At 51.5% G+C, this 20753-nt stretch overlaps 1 protein-coding gene across 1 annotated transcript; it reads left to right on the forward strand.

Moving 5' to 3' along the window:
- The first annotated feature begins 4952 nt into the window (after window positions 1–4952).
- Window positions 4953–20361, forward strand: EFCAB12 (EF-hand calcium binding domain 12). Its single transcript, XM_008697853.2, has 8 exons — window positions 4953–5584; window positions 7970–8152; window positions 9904–10060; window positions 12689–12882; window positions 14278–14491; window positions 17551–17710; window positions 19128–19184; window positions 19837–20361. The coding sequence occupies exons 1-8, from the start codon at window positions 5039–5041 to the stop codon at window positions 20093–20095; spliced, it is 1770 nt and encodes a 589-aa protein (XP_008696075.2). The 5' UTR covers window positions 4953–5038; the 3' UTR covers window positions 20096–20361.
- Window positions 20362–20753: the final 392 nt, after the last annotated feature.

A 20753-nucleotide genomic window follows, 5' to 3' on the forward strand; every position in this document is an offset into this window, starting at 1 on the left:
CACACACTCTTCAGCGCCCGCTCCCGACGCTGCCACCATGGACGATGATTCCAATGAAACGTCTGAGGCTCTGTTCCTGTCGCTGGTCGGTAAGCTCCTGGGAAGCAGCGACGTGCGATGCGTGCAAGTGGGGTGAGGGCAAGGACGGGGCGAATATCTCATTGTGCCGTCCCCGTTCTGGGTGAGGGGTTGCCAGGGAGCCGGGGCAGGTCATGCACGTTTCTCAGATTTCCCTGCCCCGGCTGGAGGAGTGGGCCAAGTTGCCTCGGTCTGAAATCAGAGGCCTGATCCTTGAGCCTGGGAAAGACATCCACAGCCCTCTGGCTCGTCCTCTGCCCCATTTCTTCTCTGGATATTAATGTGTTGGGTACTGGGGAAGAAGCATGGAGAAAACTATCAGTTCTCAAACCTTCCATGATAGCCTGCTGCGGCAAAGCCCTGCAACTTCAGAGGTGAAGGACAGGCAGATAAACAGATACTTACAGAAGAAAGGGTGGATGCCAGGCCTGGGATTAACACCCAGGAGTAAGAGGTCCCCTAAGTGTAGAGGACGGGGAGGAACAGTTCCAAGGTTCTGAAAGATCTCTTTAAACCGGGATTTAAATTAAGGATACAAGGAGTTTTCCATGCCAGAAAGGGCAGGAAAGGCGTTCCAGGCCAACAGAACCAAAAGCAGAGAGGCTCAGACATACGCTGTCTTCAGGAAACTGCTGGTAGCTTGAATGTTACAGGGATGAGCAGTGAGAGAGGTCAGAAGGGACAAGATCATGAAAGATCTTGTGAGCCAGGAGATGGAGAAGCCACTGGGACTAACAGCATTGGATTGGGAGTATCAGCAAATGGAGAGTGAATTGGCAGACTCAGAATGCTGGAAGCACAGATCGATGCGATCTAGGGCTGTCCAAAACATCCAGACCAACGGTACTGAGAGGTGACGGAGAGTGGCCAGGCTAGAGGGGACTAGCGGGACTTGGGGGCTGATTGAACAGGGAACATGGAAAGAACAATCCAAGATGATGCTCAGGTTGGTAGCTGGGGTGACCTAGAGAGGGAGGTGCCTTTCACAGAGGTCGGAAACCTAACAGGAGGAACAGACTGGGTGGGGACAGGTCATGGAGACCAGTGCAGTCTTCGCCGGTTGAGTCTAAGATACTGGTAGGCCATCCAAGTGGAGACGCTTTAGGAGCGACTGTATGTAGAAAGTTGGAGCTAATTTCAAGTCACAGATATCGGTATGGGTGTCCTCAGCATACAGAAGTCACAGAAACATGAGAGTAGAGAAGATTGTTTGAAAAAAGAAGCAAGCTCAGGAGCCAAACAGCAAGTGGCTTGAGAGGTAGAATGGAATTTTGGGAAAGATTTGAATCAGAGCCAAGACAAACAATTTCAAGAGTTGAATTGTCTCCAGATACCTGAAGAGCTGTCCCAATGAAGAGGGAACAAATGTGTTTTCTGGGACATCAATGGGGAGGACTAAGACCAAGCGGTAGAAATTCCAGGGAAACAAAATCTGGGGCAATGCAAGGAAGCCTTTTCTAGCAATCAGAATTAAGCACCCACAAGAGGAAGTAGAGAACTCCCCGTCGCCAGAGGTGTATCTGAGCAGAGATAGCATCTGCCAGGGCCATTGCAGAAGGAGTTCCCTGACCTGGGAAGGCAGCGGGACTAGTTAGCCTCTGAAAGCTTTCCTCACCATCCCTTGGGGACGTTTTCACACAGTCTCTACCCACAACTACGTGGTGACCTCTTTTATTATAAAAGCCCACCTCACGTTCCTATCAATGGACACAGGACCCCAAAGATCACTGGAATGGAAGTTCCATCGTGTGGTAGGCATGTGACCTTTGATAGGGTGGGCAGGGTGACTTTGGGGGGGTGCACTTGGGCTGGGAACTATATGGCGAAAAGGACTCAGCCAGGGGAAATCTTGGGGAATCCCTTGCCCTTCAGAGGGCACAGCAAATGCCAAAACCAAGTTGGGACAGAGCTAGGAGAGCTGGACAAAGAGAAAGCAGGCCTGCGCAGCTGGAGCGAAGTGAGCAAGGCAGGGAGACGTGGGGGGAGATCAGGAAGAAGTGGGAGCAGGGCCCAGGCCACGGCAGTGGTGCAGGCCGTTGCGGGAGGGGGTGGTTTATTCTAGAGGCACTGAGAAGCCATTTCAGTGAAGCCATCGAAGGGTTTTGGAGGGTGTGACTCTTCTGGCTAAGGGAAGATCATGGATGTGGGGTCTAGCGAGGGCACAAGCGGCAGTGGCAAGGCCAGGGAGGAGCATATTTTGAGTGTATTCCCATGGTCGACATGGTAAAGTTCAAACCCCTTAATCTGGCATTCAAGATGATTCCAACCTTATTTCCCATTAACCTTCTCCTCCACACACAATGTGCTTCCAACTGGTGGAACTATTTAGTAACCCTAAAACCCCAAACCCCACCCCTGTCCTTTCCCCACGCTGGCCCCTCCACCCCTTGAAATCTGACTCCTTCTTGAAGGCACATGGCAATGCCTCCTCCTTCATGATGACCTCCAGGGTCCCTCCATCAGCATTTCTCCCCTAACCGAGAGCATCTTATTACCCCTCTGGTTACCCCACCTTGATCCATGCCAGCGCTCTGTGGTTGGGCATCCAGCCTCATTTGGATCTGCACCTGGCTGTGCCAAGTACTGGATGATTCTCAGCAAATACTGGTTTGATGAATGGCTACATTCTCAGCTGTACCCAGTATCTTGTCCTCAAAGAAATGATAAATGGGTTGTTAAGAAGTGCTCACTTCCGTCCACATTGATGTATACTTATTATTTTCTGACCATGAAAGAAACACATGGGCATTATAAGGAGACTTAACAAATGTCCTGAATGTTCACTTTGTGCCAGGCTGGGCACCAGGGATACATGGGAACTAGGACACAGTCCTTACCATTGGAAAACTCACAGGCTGTTGGGAGAGAAAGACTCAGAAAACATCTTCATCCAGAAAAATATGGTAAATGTTATGATGGGGATGAGTACGGGTGCTGTGGGAACCCAGAGAGGGCATGAGGGTGGTGGGGGGGTGGGAAGGCTTTATGGGATGGTGATGCCTAACCTAAGTCTCGAAGAGCATTCCAGAGAGAGGAAATAGCATGTGGCAGGGCAAGGGGACCAAGGAACCACAGCCAGCTCAGTTTTGGGGTACATATACAGTTTTGGGGAACAAGAGAAGGAGCCCATTAGAGAGGCTGGCAGAGGTGAGTAGGTCCAGTGACGCAGGGTAAGGAGACTGAATTTTATTTTGGAGGCAATGAAAGGGTTTTAAAGCAGAGGAGTTTGGGTTTTAGAAGGAAAATGTGGTGACAATATTTTTAATAATAATGTTATATCCCTTCTGAATTTTAGAACATATCTGTTATTCATTTGATCTATCCCAGCTCTGCTACTAATCAACTGTGTGACCTTGGGCCTCTCCGGGCCTTAGTGCCCCCCTCTGTAAAATGGTATAATCACAGAGCTGACCTATTAGGTGTGTCCATTTGACATCCACTGATTCACCAATAGTTACTGAGCTCCCTCTATATGTTGATACATGGAGGTGCTGGGGCTCCAGCAGGGGAACAAGAGAGACGAGCTCCCAGTCCATAGTCTATATTGATAAAATAAACATCAACCAAGTAATTACACCAGGGATTTCAAACACAAATGTCTGCTTGAAGCACACACTTAATAAATGAACTGATGTGCATGTGAGACAATAGAGAACGGTGGGGGCTATGGCAAACTGGAGAGGGCATGTCCCAGCCTAAAGTAACTCAAATAGGAAAATTTTAAGGACTATATCAAACAAAACAAGCTTCATTCAGCATGAGGGCCACCTAATTTACATACCTGTGTTAAGTGGTCCAAAGGAAAACTATAGGTTATATTACGCAGAGATAACATGAGGTTATAACGGAGCTTGGGAGCTGGAGAGGTAACACGTGGTCTGAGGATGAGGAGTGAGGAAGGGATGGATGGGGGAGGGAACATTTCTGGCAAATGGAACAACACAGGCAAAACCCTTAGGCAGGATGGAGCTTGGAGCCTTCAGGGATCATTGAGAGGAGGTCAAGTGATCTGGGATATAGTAAGGAAAGACAGGCAAGTGATAAGGCGGGAAAGGATGACAGAGAAGGGTCATGAGGCTTCAAAAGTCATGGAGGGGTTTCAAAATAGGTGAAGGGTGAGTACATAAAAAAATAACTGTGCACTGACTACAAACAAGGCACCTCCAAAATGGCCTGATTCTAACCATCCGCACCACTCAGTGAAGTAGGTACCCTCTTTCTCTCCATTTTACACACGAAGAATTGAGACGGAGACACTACGTAACTTGCCCAAGGTCGTGCAGCCATGAAGCAACAGAGCCCGGACACAGCTAGAGCGTTCTGGCACCAAAGCCTCTGCTCGGATGATCAGACCAAATCAGAATGGAATTTTTATTTTTATTGTTTTAAGATTTTATTTATATGAGAGGGAGTGCATGCACGAGCAAGGTGAGGGGCAGAGCGTGTGGGGGAACCAGACTCCCCGCTGAGCGCAGAGCCTGACTCAGACCCCAAGATCATGACCTGAGCTGAAGTCCGATGCTTAACTGATGGAGCCACCGAGGTGCCCCCAGAACGGCATTCTTAAAAGATCATTCTGGGGGCGCCTAGGTGGCTCAGTTGGTTAAGTGTCCAACTCTTGGTTTCGGCTCAGTTCATGATCTCAGGGTTGTGAGATTGAGCCCTATGTGGGGCTCCTCGCTGGGTGTGGAGCCTGCTTAGGGTTCTCTCTCTCCCTCTCCTTCTGCCCCTCCCCCTGCTTGTTCTCTCTCTCACCCTCTCAAATAAATAAATAAATAAATCTTTTTTAAAAAAAAAAGATCATTCCAATTGCAGATAAGGAGTCCTGGGGTGGGGGTGGGGTGGGGAGGAGCGAGGTTAAGTAAGGAAGAGCATTCGAAGCCCTTAGCCTGGTGCCTGCCATCAGGAGTGCGCGATCGTTGTTAGAGCGAAGCAATGATAAAGCCAGGCCGGAACCCAGATGCCCATCACCCAGGCTCCTACTGTAGCATTTTTCCTTCCTGATTCTGTCAGTCCTCTCTCCGAAAGAAACTCACCTTTTAACACTCTTCCCCTAGGGCTCTGCCAGTCTAAGACCTCGGGTGACGATGAGAACGCCGGCAGGGACCCCGTCTTCCATCCCGAGCGGGTCATTGCCCATTGCTTCCAGCAGTTCAAGCAGAAGGATTTCCACCTGCCCCAGAGCCGCCGGCGGATCATCACCTTGCCGCAAAACGAGGATCCGACACCCTCCAATCTCGCGGCCCCACCCCAGACTCTCCCACAGCCAGTCTCCAGCTTCAAAGCCCTGGGAGCCGGGGACGTCGCAGGGCAGCCGGAGGACACGAGGACGTGGCTCAGGCAGAGGCTGAAGCTTCGGCGGAACCTGGAGTCATTTGGCGACACAGAGAAGTGGCTGCAGAACAAGCCCTGCCTCACCCCTTCAGAGGCCAAGGTCTTGTACACGATCCAGAAGGAGCGTGAGGCCCAGTTGCTGGCCTGTCAGACTCCCACCAGAGCCACCAAGGTGAGCCGCCCCCTTTGCTGACGAAGACACCTGAGGTGCTAGGGGCGTACGGTCATTTCCTTCCCTCAGGAGAGGGGTCGTTGGCCCCAAGTCAAAGAGGAGCAGAGAAGTTCCCAAAGGGGGGTGTACTGGTTCTTTATTGCTGCATAACCAATGTCCCCAAACATTGAAAGCCACAAATGTTTGTCACCCCACTGTTTCTGAGAGTCAGGAATCTGGGAGGAGCTTCGTGGGTGGCTCTGGCTGTCATCTCAAGTGACAGGCACGCGCCACAGACATCTGGAGGCTTGACGGAGGCAGGAAGACCCACCTCCACGCGAGCTCGCTCACGTGGCTGTTGGCAGGGGGACCTCAGCTCCTGGCCACAGGGACCTCCACAGGGCTGCTCGAACGTCCTCACCACCCGGCAGCCAGAGTCTCCCAGAGGGAGCGGTCCAAGGGACAGAGCAAGGAGGAGGACTGCAACGCCTCTAATGACCTCATCTCAGGAGATGGTAGTTTCAGGAGAATCACATGATCACTTTCACCATATTCTATTTGACAGACGCAAGTCATTAAGTGCGGTCCACGCTCGCGGGGAGGGGAAGGGAATCAGGCTCTACCTCAGAAGGGAATAGTGGAAGAACTTGTGACCATATCTTAAAATCACCCGAGGAGGGATGATTCCTGGCATTCCATCTATGGGGCATTTTAAAATGCTCATTGTTCATTCGTTCATGGACGCATGTTTGTCGAGGGCCAAGATGTGTCAGGCAGGTGCTCCTAGTGCCACTGTGAGGATCACAGTTGTGAGGTTGGAAGAAAAATGAGGAACTCCCTTTTCTAAATACAGAAATAGAAGCTCAATGAAGCCAATCAATTGTCCAGTGGAGTCAGTGGAAGTCGATATCAAAGCCCTCATCCCCCAATGCTTGTTTTCTGTGACATTTCCTTGTAATGCAAACACTTGAAATTTCCCTGGTCAGGGGAAGTTGGGGTAAGAGGTCAGATAACTTGGGTTTAAACCTAGCTCTGCTACTTCCTAGCACTATGATCTGGGCCTCAGTCTCCCAATCTATTAACTGGGGATGACCATTGTACCTACTTCCTAGGGCTGCTGCGACATCTAAATGGATGAAGTTACATCAGGTGCCTTGGACAGTGCCGGCCACAGAGTGAGCGCTCAGTATTACGCCTGCCATTTTGATTACGGTCTCACTGACATCAGGGTCAGGCCTTGGTGTAATCAGAGTCCAAACCCAAATTTCCTAGGTCTAACACACCCTTCCTGACAGCAACACAGTGTCTATGAATAAGGGCTAGACTTGGGTTAGAAACCCAGCTCTAGGGGCGCGGCCTGGGTGGCATGGCGGTTGGGCGTCTGCCTTCGGCTCAGGGCGTGATCCCGGCGTTATGGGATCGAGCCCCACGTCAGGCTCCTCCGATATGAGCTTGTTTCTTCCTCTCCCACTCCCCCTGCTTGTGTTCTCTCTCTCGCTGGCTGTCTCTCTCTCTGTCAAATAAATAAATAAAATCTTAAAAAAAAAAAAAAAAGAAACCCAGCTCTACTGCTCAAGGGTTGTGTGACCCTGGACAAGTCACTTCACTTCTCTGAACCTGTTTTCTCAGCTGTAAAAAGAGAAAGTCATACCTAATACCTAATTTGCAGCATCACTTATTCATCCAGCCAACATGACTGCCTACCTGCCTAGGGCGGGGGGCTTTTTCAGTAGGCGGACGGGAGGTAAGGGTATGCAGCTTAAATAAGACATGGTCTTGCTTTCGAGATGTTCCGATGTTAATGAGGGAGGAAGACACATCAGATCACTGACTACAGTTTGCTACAGGCCTTTAATAGAGGTGGGTCCCAAACACAGAGGAGCTCTAAACTAGGGAGCGGAAAGGCCCTTTGTAAGCTGTCAGGTGCTGCACCAAGGTAAGGGGGTATTATTCTGAAATATTTCCAATAACCTGGGATTAAAGGAGGAGTGGGATTTGGACAGGCAGCGAAAGAAGGGAAGGCATTCTGGGCAGGAGGCCCAGCAGGAGCAAAGGCTGGCAGGTAGGAGGATTAGAGAGCCCCGTCTGGCTGCTGGCAGGGGCATGTGTTTGGGGGCACTGAGAGCCCAGTGGGATTATAATCCTGACTGGTTTGACAGGAGACATGGGGGTAAGAATGAAATGTCGGTTCTCGTAACGTCCAGCCCCCTTGTTTCTGATGGGAAAATGGAGGCCGCGAGGTGCACAGTATCTCTGGTGACCCGCAGTTGCCCTGAATCCACTGCTCCTTGGCCTCCATCTTGCTGTCTGTTTGAAGCTGCTCGGCCCTTCGCTCTCCCTGTTCTAACTGTGGGAATCACGTTCCAGCGGCCTGTCTCCCTGAATTCTCCCTCTTGCCTCTTGCAGAAGAGCCCCCGGCCTGCCCGCCGCCCTGTCCCCCAGCTCCGACTGCCCAAGCCCGCCGCCTTGGCCGCCTTGTACTCCTACCTTCGCAGCCGCAAGATCAAGATCCTGGAGATACTGAGCAAGGGGGACCGGGGTGAGAACCAGAGGATCTCTCGGGAGGAGTTCATTGTGGCTCTGAAGACGGTGAGTGCCTCCCGTGCTCCCTCCGGGCTGGCCTGAGTGGGGAAGATGTCCGTGCACCCTGCCCCCACTGCTGCCTCCACCGAGGTCCTGGACCAGCTGAAAAGTAGACGCAGGGGGCTCAAGCCATCAGCCCTATTACTTGTAAAGCCAGCTTGGAAAATGTGGTGTAATTTGCGGTCACATCAGACCCCCAAAACCACCCCTGCACGGGTCTGACCTTGAAAGCCCCAACCTGAGTGGGAAGTCTGCAGAACCGACCCCATAACCAGTCAGCTGCATCAGGAATCATTGTCTTGCCCATCGTACCCCAAAACTGTGCACAGAGATTGCTAGGCCTTCAGTCCTGCCTCTAGAACCTTCTAGACCTTCTCCAGCGGTCACTGGCATATGACTACACAGAGGTCTTGTTAAAATGCAGCTTCTGACTCAGTACCTCTGTGCAAGGCCCGGGATGCTGCGTTCTAACAAGCTCCCAGTGATGTCTATGGTACTGTCCCTCAGGCCACACTTTCAAGGGCTAGCCAAGATTTTAAATTAATTAATTAATTATAAATAAATAAATATTTAAAATCCAGCTCCTCACTCACACCAGCCACATTTTGAATGCTCAGTAGCTCCACGTGGTGAGCAGTTCCTCTATTGGACCGCACAGATATAAAACATCCCATCATTGCAGAAAGTTCCATTGGTCTAGTAGGGGTCTGCTATCACCCAGAAGTCAAATCCAGCCAGCCTCTGGTTTTGTAAATAAAGCTTTATTGGAACGCAGCTACACTCATTTGTATGTATTGTCATGGCTGTTTTCATGCTACGATGGCAGTTATCAGAGACCATATGGTTCATGGAGCCTAAAACATTTACCATCTGGCCTTTATAGAAAAAGTTGGCTGACTCTGGTCTGCATGGATTCAGCTTTTACATACTCTGAGTACAAGCTACATTTGCAAAACACTTTCAGAAGCTGACTGCTACTTCTTTATGGTTTTAAGTCATCACCAGTTTTCACACTGTTTCGTGACATGTACTCATCTAAACAACCTTTCAAAACATGGGGAAAAAAAGATAAAGGGTTTTTAACCCTCATAACCAAGAAAGATAAAATATTACATCCTTTCGTCCCAGAAGAGTTCTGACCCTCTTTCGGGAAAGCTCGGTGAACAATGACTGCAGTTTAAAGGAGCGGAGGAACAAAATTATATTTCCTGTAGAACTTTTCTTCTTGAATATTCGGTATTGATGGCAAGCATTATATGCTTACAAAGTTACTCACGGTCCTTTAAAGTAGTAACGTGCAGTGTATTTCTGATCCTATTTTACTCCAGTTGAGAGAGGCTTATGTGTTTCTCATGGACAAGGATGGTAGACATGAAATCCTTTCTCCAATCCAGCCTGGGAAAGCGGGCATTGAAATATTGGTACGGAGTGGGGTGCCGGTCCGGAAGGAAGGAGTAGCAGACTCTGAAAAGATGCTGGCTTACCTGGACTGGGTTTTGAAGGAGGGAGAGGAGTTCTTCAGATAGGTGGAGATGCCTGAGTAAAGGCAGAGGTGAGAAAGCACAGAGTGTGTTCAGGGTCTGGGAAAGGGCTCTGAGTTCCTACAGCAGAGGCCTCGGGCCTGAGCTGGGAGTGGTGGTGGATGAAACCAGAAACTGGATAGGAGAGGTGGCGCGGGGCTGCTATGGCTTTGGCCATACTGGTGGAATGTTTGGATTGGAGCCCGCCCACCTTGGTGGCTTCTCTTCTCTCCTCAGGTTGGAGTCCCTCTGAAAAACCAGGAGGTGGAAGACGTTGTCATCTATCTCAGCTCTCTGGGAAAGTGCAACAGCATCACCACGGACATCCTGGCCAACACCTACAAGCAGTGGTCCTTGGCTCAGCAGAGGAGCACCCTGCCAACCGCAAGGGAGTGTATGTACCCACCCCCGCCCCCATGCCTCTACTTCCCCACCCTGGGAGCAAGCATGAGGGAGGCAGCCTTGGCTTACTTTCTGAGCGTGTTCTCCAACTCTGGCTTACCATAGTTGGGCCAAGCTTCTGGAATCCCCAGGCCCACTAGTCAACTAAAGAGGGGATATTCTCTCAAGTGCCCAGCTACTGTATCCATTCGAAGATGAATGAGGCCCAGCCCTTGTCCTTAAGGGAGGATTTTCGAAAGGTGGTTTCAGCCCACCAAAGCTTACCTGATAGACTCAGATCTGACCCAAACAGGAAGCCCTTCCATTTGTATGTGGGCCCAAGGCCTTCTTACTATTAATCTATATTTATTGATAAAAAGTTAACTAAAATTAAAAAAAAAACACTAAAATTCAGAAACCAGAATTAGCACATGTTTAGAGTTTACTGGAAAGTCTACTTTGATATTCTATCAGAGATATTAGTAGGGTTGCTGTGAACAGTTGTATGAGCTGTGCACAGCTCAAGTTCAAGGCCATGTGCTTGTGGAACCACATCTGTCCAGGTATAGCACAGAGGCAAATTAGAAATGGACTAACCATGGCAGTGACTACGAATTTACTCTACAACACAAGGGTACATCATTGTTCTTTATAGCTTAGTGCCATTGTTGTAAAAAAAAAAATTAAAATTGAACAACTACAGATAAAATTAAAGCCCTCCTTTAAACCTCCACCCACCATTCCAGGGCCCTCTCCAAACGTAACCGAACATATAATAACAATTATAACAATATAACATATTCCCAAATATGACCTCTTTCTTTTTCTAAGTAAAATAAATCTTGCTTTGCCCCCACCCAGCAGGCTGGGAGGAGTTTCATTTCAGACATGTTGGTGTGGGGTATTCCTTACCCTCTCTGAGGTCATGTTGAAACCCCGGGGGGAGGGGTGGTAATGGAGGAGCTTCCTTACCTGCGTGAAGATCTGGGCCAGGGCCTCTGGAATCCAGGTCCCACTGAGCTGGGGGCTGAGTGTCCTCACTAGTTGGCTCTTTTGGAGGCAGAGGGCAACTCCCACAGAGAGGCTGTTCCACAGTCCTCCGGAGCTTCTCCCCATGGTGCAACACAGATTTCCAACCTCTGGTCTCAACCAGCCACGGGGCAGAGACCCCATGAGTCCCAGGCAGGGGCTCCGCCCCTCTCAGAGTCCCAGGGAAGCTGAGCACCCTACAGTCACCTCCTGCACGCGTCACCAACCCCAGTCGTAATCTCCGGCACCCTTCGTGTCCAGCACATGCTCAGGACTGCCTCGAGTTGGGCGTGCTTTCCCATCCGTGCTCTTTTTGCCTTTTCATTATAAGTTACCAAAGCTCACCATTACTCGTGTAGTTGGCTGCGAGCCATTTAGTGAATGACACAGTGTCCCCCGATGCATGTTTACCGCAAAGGTATTTGGGGCCTCTTATTTCCCAATAAATAGACTTGAAGCCAAGAGCAGGTATTTGCTTGAATGGCGCCATCTCAGTGTCATCACGGAGCCCTTTCTCCTGGACAGCGTCAGAGGGCAGGGTAAGCGGACTCGGATATCTTCTGCTTTGCCTAGAGGGGCAGAAGCGTCAAGAGTCTGGGGGCCCAGCTCCAAGAGAGAAGGCAGTAGAATTTGGGGGCGCCCACTGTGGCCTGGGTCACTTTACGCACAGCAGCGGCTCAGATTATGCTTCAAGTCCCTGGAGGTCAGAGCTACATTTCACGCTCGACAAGGTGGAAGCTGAAGCTCAGGGAGGCTGAGCCACCAGTCTCCAGTCTGAAAACCAGAAGGTGGCTGGGCCACGATTTCGTCTCAGCCCGGGACAGTGGAGGCCTGAACCGGGGCAGGGGCAATGGGATGCTTTCATTCATCCAGATCTTTGTCGAGCACCTGGTATGTGCCAGGCCCGCTTCTAAAAACCAGTAACTGGGAACACGGGAGTGAAGAAGCCAATGAGCTTCCATGTAGAGGGTTAACCAAGATGATGTCTAGGAGCGATTAATGCCTTGAAGACAACAGGGCAGAGGGAGGGAGTGGTGTCAGGGAAGGGCTCTCGGCAAAGCAGCCCTTGGAGCGGACACTCGAGTGACCGATGAGGAGCCGGTCTGGCAGGGGCACCCTAGGCAGATGGAGCCACAAAGGCGAAGGCCCTGACTCGGGCAAGTTTTCAGGGGACGGAAAGCAGTTAGGGTGCGGGGGGGGGGTGACGGGGGGTGAGCAGGAGGAGACGGATCAGGTGGGTGTTGAACCGAGGCCAGATTCCGCAGAGCCTTGCAGACCAGGAAGCGGATTCTGGGTTTTAGTCTGAGTGCTGGGGGACGCCAGCAGGGGAATGAGGCGACCACGTTTTTTAAAGGTCCTATTTGCTGTTGGGTGGAAAGAGGACGCTAGAGGATGAGAACGGCAACAGGAAGGTGAGGGAGGAGGCAGCCTGGCAGGAGGGAGGCCGTTGTGGAGGCAGAGAGAAGGGATACCTTCGAGGTCCGTCTCAGATGGCACTGACCGGCCACACGGGAAGTGAGCAGAGGGGCGGCCCACACCTGCTTGGTCACATCAGTTAACTGCTCGATGGATTCCTTAGCTGGGCCTCCTCTCAGTCTCTCCTTCCTTTCAGATTATAGATCCGCCAGGCACAGAGGTTCCCCACAGAGTGCATCCAAGAAGCAGGTGGATTTGGGCCCACAGCCTCGCAAGATGGACCTGCTGACCGTGCCCGTGGTCGACACCCAGATGGAGGCGCGGCCCATGACTCTGGAGGAGATGGAGGACGTTGGCAAGCGGTACCGCGAGAGGAAGCGGCAGCACAAGGTACCTGGGCCAACGGGAAGGGCATGGGGCTCGGCGCCTGGACAGGCTGGGGTTCGAATCCACTGCACCTTCGGGCCGGGGACCTCCTGGGAGCAGGCTTCTTCATCTGATGATGAGAACGCCTACCTCACGAGGTTTCTCTGAAGATGAAATGAGATCATGTTTCCAAACTATGGAGTCCCCCTCCTCCCATTCTTTAACTGTGACTTCGCACCCTGAGACCAGGGCCACGGGCTGCCGTCCTCATCACAGCTGGAATCCAAGCGCCCGGCACAGGGCCTGCCACCAAGTGGGCTCTCCAGAAACACATGGCCAGTGAAGGAAGAATGGATGGTGTGAATGAATTCACCCAACAAATAGTTATCGACAGAGGCAATGTGCCGGGCACTCTCTCCGGGGTTGCAGAGAACAAAACAGCCCCTGCCTTCAGATGGCAGACGATATTCATATTATACTACATATAAATACGGATTTTATAATGTATAATAAAGATAACATAAAGATATATAATATTATAATGCTATATGTTAAATTAATTATATATTAAACATAATATAATAAATATATAAGTATATATTTATTTTATATATATATATGTATATATATATAATAAAATGTTAGGCATTGTAAGCGCCATATCGCCTAAGATCTGATTCACTTGCATGACAAGAAAACCCCAACATATCTGAGCAGAGATCAGCAAACTTTGTAAAGAGCCAGACAACAAACGTTTTAGACTTCTGTGGCTTTAGCGTTTCTGTGGCAACTACCACCCCAGAGCAGCCGCAGACTGCAGCCGCTAAACGAATGAGTGCCTCTGTGTTCCAAGAAAAGTGTCTTTATAAAAACAGGTGCTGGGCCAGAAGTGGCCTGTGGGCTGTACTTTGCTGATTCTGCTGTTAGATGCTGTGAAAAAGATTTTTATTTCCTTGTAACTAACTAACTAAGAAGGCCACAAGTGGCTCCACAACCCGCAGGCCTCTTGCGCTTTGCTCTGCCGTCCTTGACAGCTGGCTTCCACCTCGATGGCACAGATGTGTGCGCCTAATTTAAATCCTGGTGCAGCCAAACCCTGGATGCGGTGTTTCACTAGGGCGTCTACACTGTACCCTACTGTCCGTATGATACAATGATGGCAGGTCCACGTACGGGGCTGTGCACACAGCACTGCACGCCTTAACCGTAGCCATCCAAGCACGCTTAGGGGGTAACCTTGACCTTGTGTGATTTCTCTGCCAAGTCACTGACTTCAGAGCCTGAACTTTGGTCCCGCCCTGCATTCTTTGCCATTTCCCCTCATGGGGAGAGCGCGATCAGGCTCCACATGTGCCTTCTGGCTGGGATGAAAAACACAAGGTGGAGGGAAGCGTGTGCCAACCTCTGTTCTCTTTGCAGCTCAAGATCCCCACCATCCAGTACTTAGAGCGGTGCCGCCTGGTGCGCAGCGGAAATAAGCACTTCGACGAGCACTGCCTCCCGTCCACCCTCCAGGGGGAGATGAGGGCGCTCGTCGACATGTCCCGCAGGGACAACTTTCTGGTCTACCTGCAGTGCTACAAGCTCTGTGAGTACTACGGCCTCCCGCTGACGGAGGACGTCCTCATGAAAGGTAAGGGCTTTGGGGGCTGGCCCTTGGGAAGTTGCCAAGAGGGCCCAGAACCCGGGCGAGGGTGGCGTCCACCTGAGGTCTGTCCTTGCCCAGCTGACATGCGCCCAGCTAAACTGCTGTGGCTGTGATGGGGACATTGAAGGAGGGGAGGTGGGGAGAAACAGCCCAGTCTGTTTTGCTGTTAAATGGGATTTCTAGAATCCTGGAGGTACCCAGGCTCCACAGGCCTAGAGGTCTGGGTTGCCCCAGCTGAGCTGCTAAGCATTCTAGAACAGGAGTTCTGGGTGAGGGAGCCCTGAAGTTGAGCAGAAAGGAACAGGCCCAGTTTCAAAGAGGGAGATCTCATAGAAGTGATGGCCGCTATGCTGTACTGGGCTTTTCTGGAAGCACTTCCCTAGGTCGGGTCTGTTTCTGGGTTCCTCTGCAACACCGAGGTAGGAACGCACCAGGCGATGGGGCCAGGTTCTGCTGAGGCCCTCTGCTCTCTGCTCAGACCGCAGGACTGGGTGCTGAGATTTCCACGCTGGTCTCACCCTCTGTTTGAGGGAGAACTGTTTCCATATGTCCAAGCAGATCTGAACCCTCCCCATCTCAGGGTAGAGCATGTGCTTCTGAGAGATGGGGCTGGGGAGTGCCCCATAAGCCACGGATGACCACACAACAATGCTGGCACCCCAAATTTGTGAATGTATAAATTTAACGGGCAGGTCCCACTTTGTGCTTTAAAAGCACGAAAGAGCAAGCCGCGCCTGAGGGCAGAGGTTTCCCAAGTTCCAGGAAGGAATCATGGCCAAACTGGGAAGTATGGCTTTCAGAGACAGGGGCACACAGACAGCGGTGTGACTTCCCTGAGAACAAGTTAACCGTCACGACTATTTCCATCTTTTTCCCAAGAGAGACGGAAGCAGGCGCACAATGCATAGGACCCTAGGTCTTGTGTTAATTTGCTCAGACTGCCACAATAAAATACCACAGGCCGGGCGGTTTGAACAACAGAAATCTGTCTTCTCACACTTCTGGGGGCTAGAAGTCCAAGATCAAGGTGCCGAAAGAGCTGGTTTCTCCTGAGACCTCTCTCCTGGGCTCACAAGATGGTCACCTTCTCGCTGCCTCGTCACATGGTTTCCCCTCTGTGCACTGATGCCCCTGGCGCCTCTCTAGTGTCCAAATCTCCTCTTACAAGGACACCAGTCAGGTCAGATTTGAGCCCAAACTCAGGCTGGCCTGATCACGTCTTGAAAGATCCTCTCTCCAAATACAAATTCTGAGGTTTCGGGGGGGTTAGGGCTTCAATATATGAATTTGGCCTTGGGATGGGGGGACACAGTTCAGCCCATAACAGGCCTGTACAATCGCGTGTGGCCAAAAGCCTCCAGAAACGCAGGCAAACCAATCTAAGTGGTCATTGTCTCCTGGGCATGCTGCACCCCCCCACTTGGGTGGCCACTTGGGTGGCCACCTCCTGCCCACCTGAGCTGGGAGGGCAGAGGCAGGGGCTCCTGCAGCTCTGGACACGGACGTTTTGCACATGATCCTTCCTTCCTTCTCGCTCAGGGAGCCTCATCCTCCTGATTGTGGACATTCCCTCATCGTGGCTAGTGGCGGAGCCTCAGCTAACTGTCTTCCGAGCTGCAGGCAGGCTTGCCACGCATGCACCCGGGACTGCCCTGTGGGCCAGGCCTTGCCTCTGGATGTGCCTCCTTTGTCCCCACCAGAGTACTGAGCCGCTACGGATTCCCTCCTCTGCTGGCTCCTGGGCCTGTGAACCTCACTTGCTGGGAGGCTCTCACACTCACGGGCACACGGGAGCATCGTCGGGGGGCTTCTTTTTGCTTCTGATTGTTCTAAACTGAAAAACTCTGGTCCACCTCTGACCACTATCCTGGCCACTATCTATGGGCTGTCTCTAGGACAGAGGCCTGCTCTGCCGTGAGTAAAGAAGCTCAAACTTTGAGACTTCCAGGTCTGTGTTCTAGACTAGAGCTTGGTGGGCTCTGACTCCATGCCTCAAGCTCAAGGGCCAGAATTCTAAAACTCTGAGGCATTTCCCCTCTCCCCAGTGAATACAGCTTTGTTTTTCTCCCCCTGATTTTATAGAGTGCTCACTTAGGCTTTTTTTGAAAACATGAAGATAAAAAAATCCCCCCAGCTTGAGTTGACACCATTAATATTTTAGTAATTGTTCTCTCACAGACCTCTTTTTCTTTTCCATTTATACAAAATTATTTATGTAAATTATTTTTAAATCATATATATCTCTCTATATCTTTAAATGTAGTTTTAAAAAATCCTGTGTACCTTTTTTAAATGTCGATGCTGCATATCCCCCTTCCCCCTCCCCTCTTACCTGCACACTCCCTGCCGTGTCCACACACACCTCCCACCCCCCACCCCCCACCCCCCGCCGATAGTCAGTGTTAATAACCTGGAGTGTAACCTTCCATTACTTCTTCTAGAATATGAGTTAGTCATGTGTTCCCATCTTGGGACAAGCACTGCTCAATGGCTGCAGGAGGACAGAGCCCCTGGCCTAGGGATTTTTGTGCTCTGACTTCTCAGAGCAGTCTCCTGAGGTTATCCGTGAGACTAATTCTAGGCAAGGAGAAGACTGCCATCAGCTAGGTCTAAGTTAAGGTAGTGAAGTCTCGGGCGAATCTCCCCTCCTCCTTGTGGGTTCCTGACCAGCACGCCCCCTGCAGACTGGGTTATGGGGCTGCACGCTCCATCCTAACTGCACGCAGGCCTTGGGGCCGTGGCTGACCTGGTTATAAACAAGCGACCCCGTGTTGTCGCAGCCCCACTTCCTGATACTGCACTAGGTTATATGCCATGTCACCATCGCGGGAAGCTGGGGGCAGAGTCTAAGGGACCCTCTACACTCCTTTTGCAACCTGCTGTGAATCTACAATCATTTAAATATAAAAAGTTTAAAATGTATATAAGAAAAAATCTTTTCAAACAAAAATGTCGATTAAAAAAAAAAGCCCCCCTCTGCCCCAAAGTCTCAGGGCAGAGAGGGGTCCTGAGCTGACAGGTCACATTTTTCTTGCTGCTTACAGCCCTGCTGTACCCAGGGGACAAGATCATTTTCCAGAAGGACCAGGTGCGCCCGATCCGGCAGCCGGGAGGCTACTACTCAGACTTGAAGATCTTCAGTCCAAATTTGACCCTGCTCAAGCTCCAGGGCTTCAGCGAGGCTCTGGCTAAGAAGGCTGACAAGCTGAGTGTCAGACCCTCTGGCCCCCCTGCCATTTGCCCTCTATCCTGCTGTTGCTCCTTCAGCTCTGGGGGTGGGATGCTGGCCTACTTGAGGTGTCATGGTGTGCCAATGCCTGTGTCCAAGCATGCCCAGCATGTCCACCCACTGGTCACCAGGGATTGGCCAATTTCCGGTGTCACCCCTGGCACGTGTCTGACGGCCCAGCCTCCTTGCCTCACCCCCATACAGCTACTCTCCCGACCACATCCTACATGATCTCAAGCTCTCTAGGAAAGATTGAAAAGAGGGCCTTCTTTGAGAAATAGGGAGGCCCCTTCACAAATCATGGGCCGGCTGTCAGGGGCCCTACAGAGGACGGGGGTGGCAGGCCCTTCTTTGTCCTGCCTACTCTGGCAAGAGGTGGGCTTGCAGCCCTTAGAAGGAGGAAAGAACTCTGCACTGGGGCCTGTTGCTGAGCCTCAGACCCCCGAGTCCTCTCTAAGGAAATGTCCTTCTTTGGAAGGAGGTGACCCATGAGTGGCTAATGAGCCAGCATCTGTTGGTGACGGCAGATTGGAAAACGAGCAGCATCCCCGAGGCGGAATGGGGCTAATGTGGGATGAGGAGGGGCCAGGTGACCACAATGGGGAGGGGACCAGGAGCTGCCCACATGCTGGATCACTGCCAGCTGCCCGCTGGGGCGGTATAGCCAGAACGGATAGGATGCAGCAGAGCCAAGTGGAAGTCAGACAGGCTACAGGTTAAGTGGACAAGATGCTTCACCGATTGAGCCTCACATGAACATACCAGCTCCTGGGGGGCTGACTTCCATTTCTGCACCCTGACCTAGGGAGCGGGTGGGAACCTGAGAAAGGGACTCTTGTCCATGCTTAGGTAGGCCACAGCCATAAGGGATAGAGGACCCCAAGGGCAGGGAAGGATATTTGTTTTATCTCGCTACTTGAACTGTGTTGTCAAAGATTCTGAGGCCAGGTGCAGGCCTTAGTGATGTCTGCCAGGCCCAAGATTTGGGGAGTTAGTTTTCACCACCCGTGTTCCAAAAGCTGGATTCAGCCCTGGCAGGGGAAGTGGGAGTTGGGGGCTCCCAAACAATTCAGATTATTGAGCATCTCTCCACTACCCCGGGAGGTCTCTGTTCTGGGTAATAAGAAACACGAGGCTCTGCAAAGGGAAGTGACCTGCCCAGAGCCGCCCAGCCAGCCAGGCTGTGAGCCCAGGCCTGGCTGACCAAGCCCACTGTGTGTCCCACTGGAGCGTGGAGGGACAGAATCAGGGTCCCACCCTTGGGAGAGGAAACTCTCCTTTTGGAGCTCTGGTTTGGACTCACAGACAGGCCTACCTCCATGTACCATCCGAAGCCCCATTAACTTAGATTTCGCCTCTCCTGACAAGAGACCTTTCTCTCTTATCCACCAGGAAAACATCGAAAAAAGTCAAGAAAATTTGCTTTAAGGAGTTTGAGGAGTTCACCAGGTCTGTAGCAATCACCCAACTCTGGAAGGGGGTGGGTGGGAGGGAGGACTTTGGAGGAGCGGGCTGAGACTCTGTGTGTTGCACGGTGCACAGTATCTTGGGCTCAATGCCCAGGAACTGAGAAGAAGTAAAACTGCTTAGGGTGCCAGGCAGACACTACTGTGGTGTGTTCCATGTTTTAACTCATTTAAATCCTCTTAGCAACCCTGTAAAGTGACTCTTAGCATGCCCATTTTACAGAAGAGGAAACTGAGGTACAGAAACATTAATGATCTTACTCAAAGTCACCCATCTATTAAGTGGTGGAGCAGGGATTTGAATCCAGCAATGCTGGCCCCAGAGGCTATACCCTGAACCCCACATGAGAATGCCATGAGCGAACAGATGGTGTACCCTTAAGAATCTGGTTTTTAGAGGCAGCCTGCACTCTGCCCCTTGCACACTGTGCGGCTTTGGGGAAATGACTTATCCTCTCTAGGCCTTCAGGTCCTCATGGGTCAGGCAGACAGGATAACAGAACCTACCGCATGGAGCTGAAGTGCTTGGCCCAATGCTACACCTCCACTCTGGTCACAGTTGGTCTGCTCTGCTGAACAGGAGCCCCGGCCCCGGCTCGTCGACCATGACGCACTTCTGTCTTCTTCTTTTCCAGGAAGCTGGAAGTGAAGAGCCCCAGAGGTTCACAGCGAACTCACCCCAATTTCTTCTGGCCGGGTCACCTCCTGGACAAGCTGCATCTCTACCTGCCCACTGTGGCCGTGGACCAGAGCCTGGCGCTCTTCAGTTGTGTCCAACCCCGGCCCCATGCCTACTCAGCCACTTACCACCCCGACCACTGGTGGCCCATTGGGACCATGAGCTACATGACCTGTGCCTATTACGATGCCCCCAAGGTCTACTACATCAACTAGAGTGGCCCAGGTGTTGTGGGATCCAACCATCCCGGGGCTGTGGCCGGTGCCCCTAGCAGCCCAGAACCACAATCACCGGGGAAGTGTCAAGAGCCAGATAAAAGAAATCATTTCAGTGGAATAGCCTGGAGCCAGCTCTCTCTAGAGCAAAAGTATCCAGTATCTCAGAGGGCAGATGTACCCGGGAAAGAGATGCAGTTTCTGAGTATTTCCCTGTCTCGACCTCTGCCCTTTTGAAATAAACTGGGTTGGAGGTTTTCTTCATGTCACCCACGATCCAGCTGATGTGATTTCTTGCTCAGGAGCTGTGTCCAGAGGAATGTTTGGAAAGCTGAGGTCCTGAGCCGCGGGGGACTAGAACAGGAATATTCACTGGGATGCTGGCAGGGATGCTGGCATGGTACCTCCAGCTTCTTGTCCTGGGATCTCAGTGCTCAGGGGAAAGCAGCCGGCAGTGTGGGTACCCTGTGCACTTCTCCGTGAAATACAGTGGCAATGGGTCTCTCATCCCCCAAAGATGGAGCCATTTTGGTTACTGCTTCTCAAATTTCTTGGGTCTTTCTCAGTTGGCGGCATGCTCTCTGGTTCATGAGCCCTTCGCTTGATTAGCCCACCTGACGCCATCAAGACCTTTTTCTTCACAACGCACGCAATGCGG

This window comes from Ursus maritimus, unplaced genomic scaffold (genome assembly GCF_017311325.1).
Source record: "Ursus maritimus isolate PB19 unplaced genomic scaffold, ASM1731132v1 scaffold_14, whole genome shotgun sequence".
Lineage (NCBI taxonomy): Eukaryota > Metazoa > Chordata > Mammalia > Carnivora > Ursidae > Ursus > Ursus maritimus.

Coding starts and splice junctions, on each gene's coding strand:
- EFCAB12 (XM_008697853.2), top strand. CDS start 5,039: ATGCCCATCACCCAGGCTCCTACTGTAGCATTTTTCCTTCCTGATTCT. Junction 5,585..7,969: donor CTCCCACCAGAGCCACCAAG/GTGAGCCGCCCC, acceptor TGCCTCTTGCAG/AAGAGCCCCCGGCCTGCCCG. Junction 12,883..14,277: donor AGAGGAAGCGGCAGCACAAG/GTACCTGGGCCA, acceptor TTCTCTTTGCAG/CTCAAGATCCCCACCATCCA.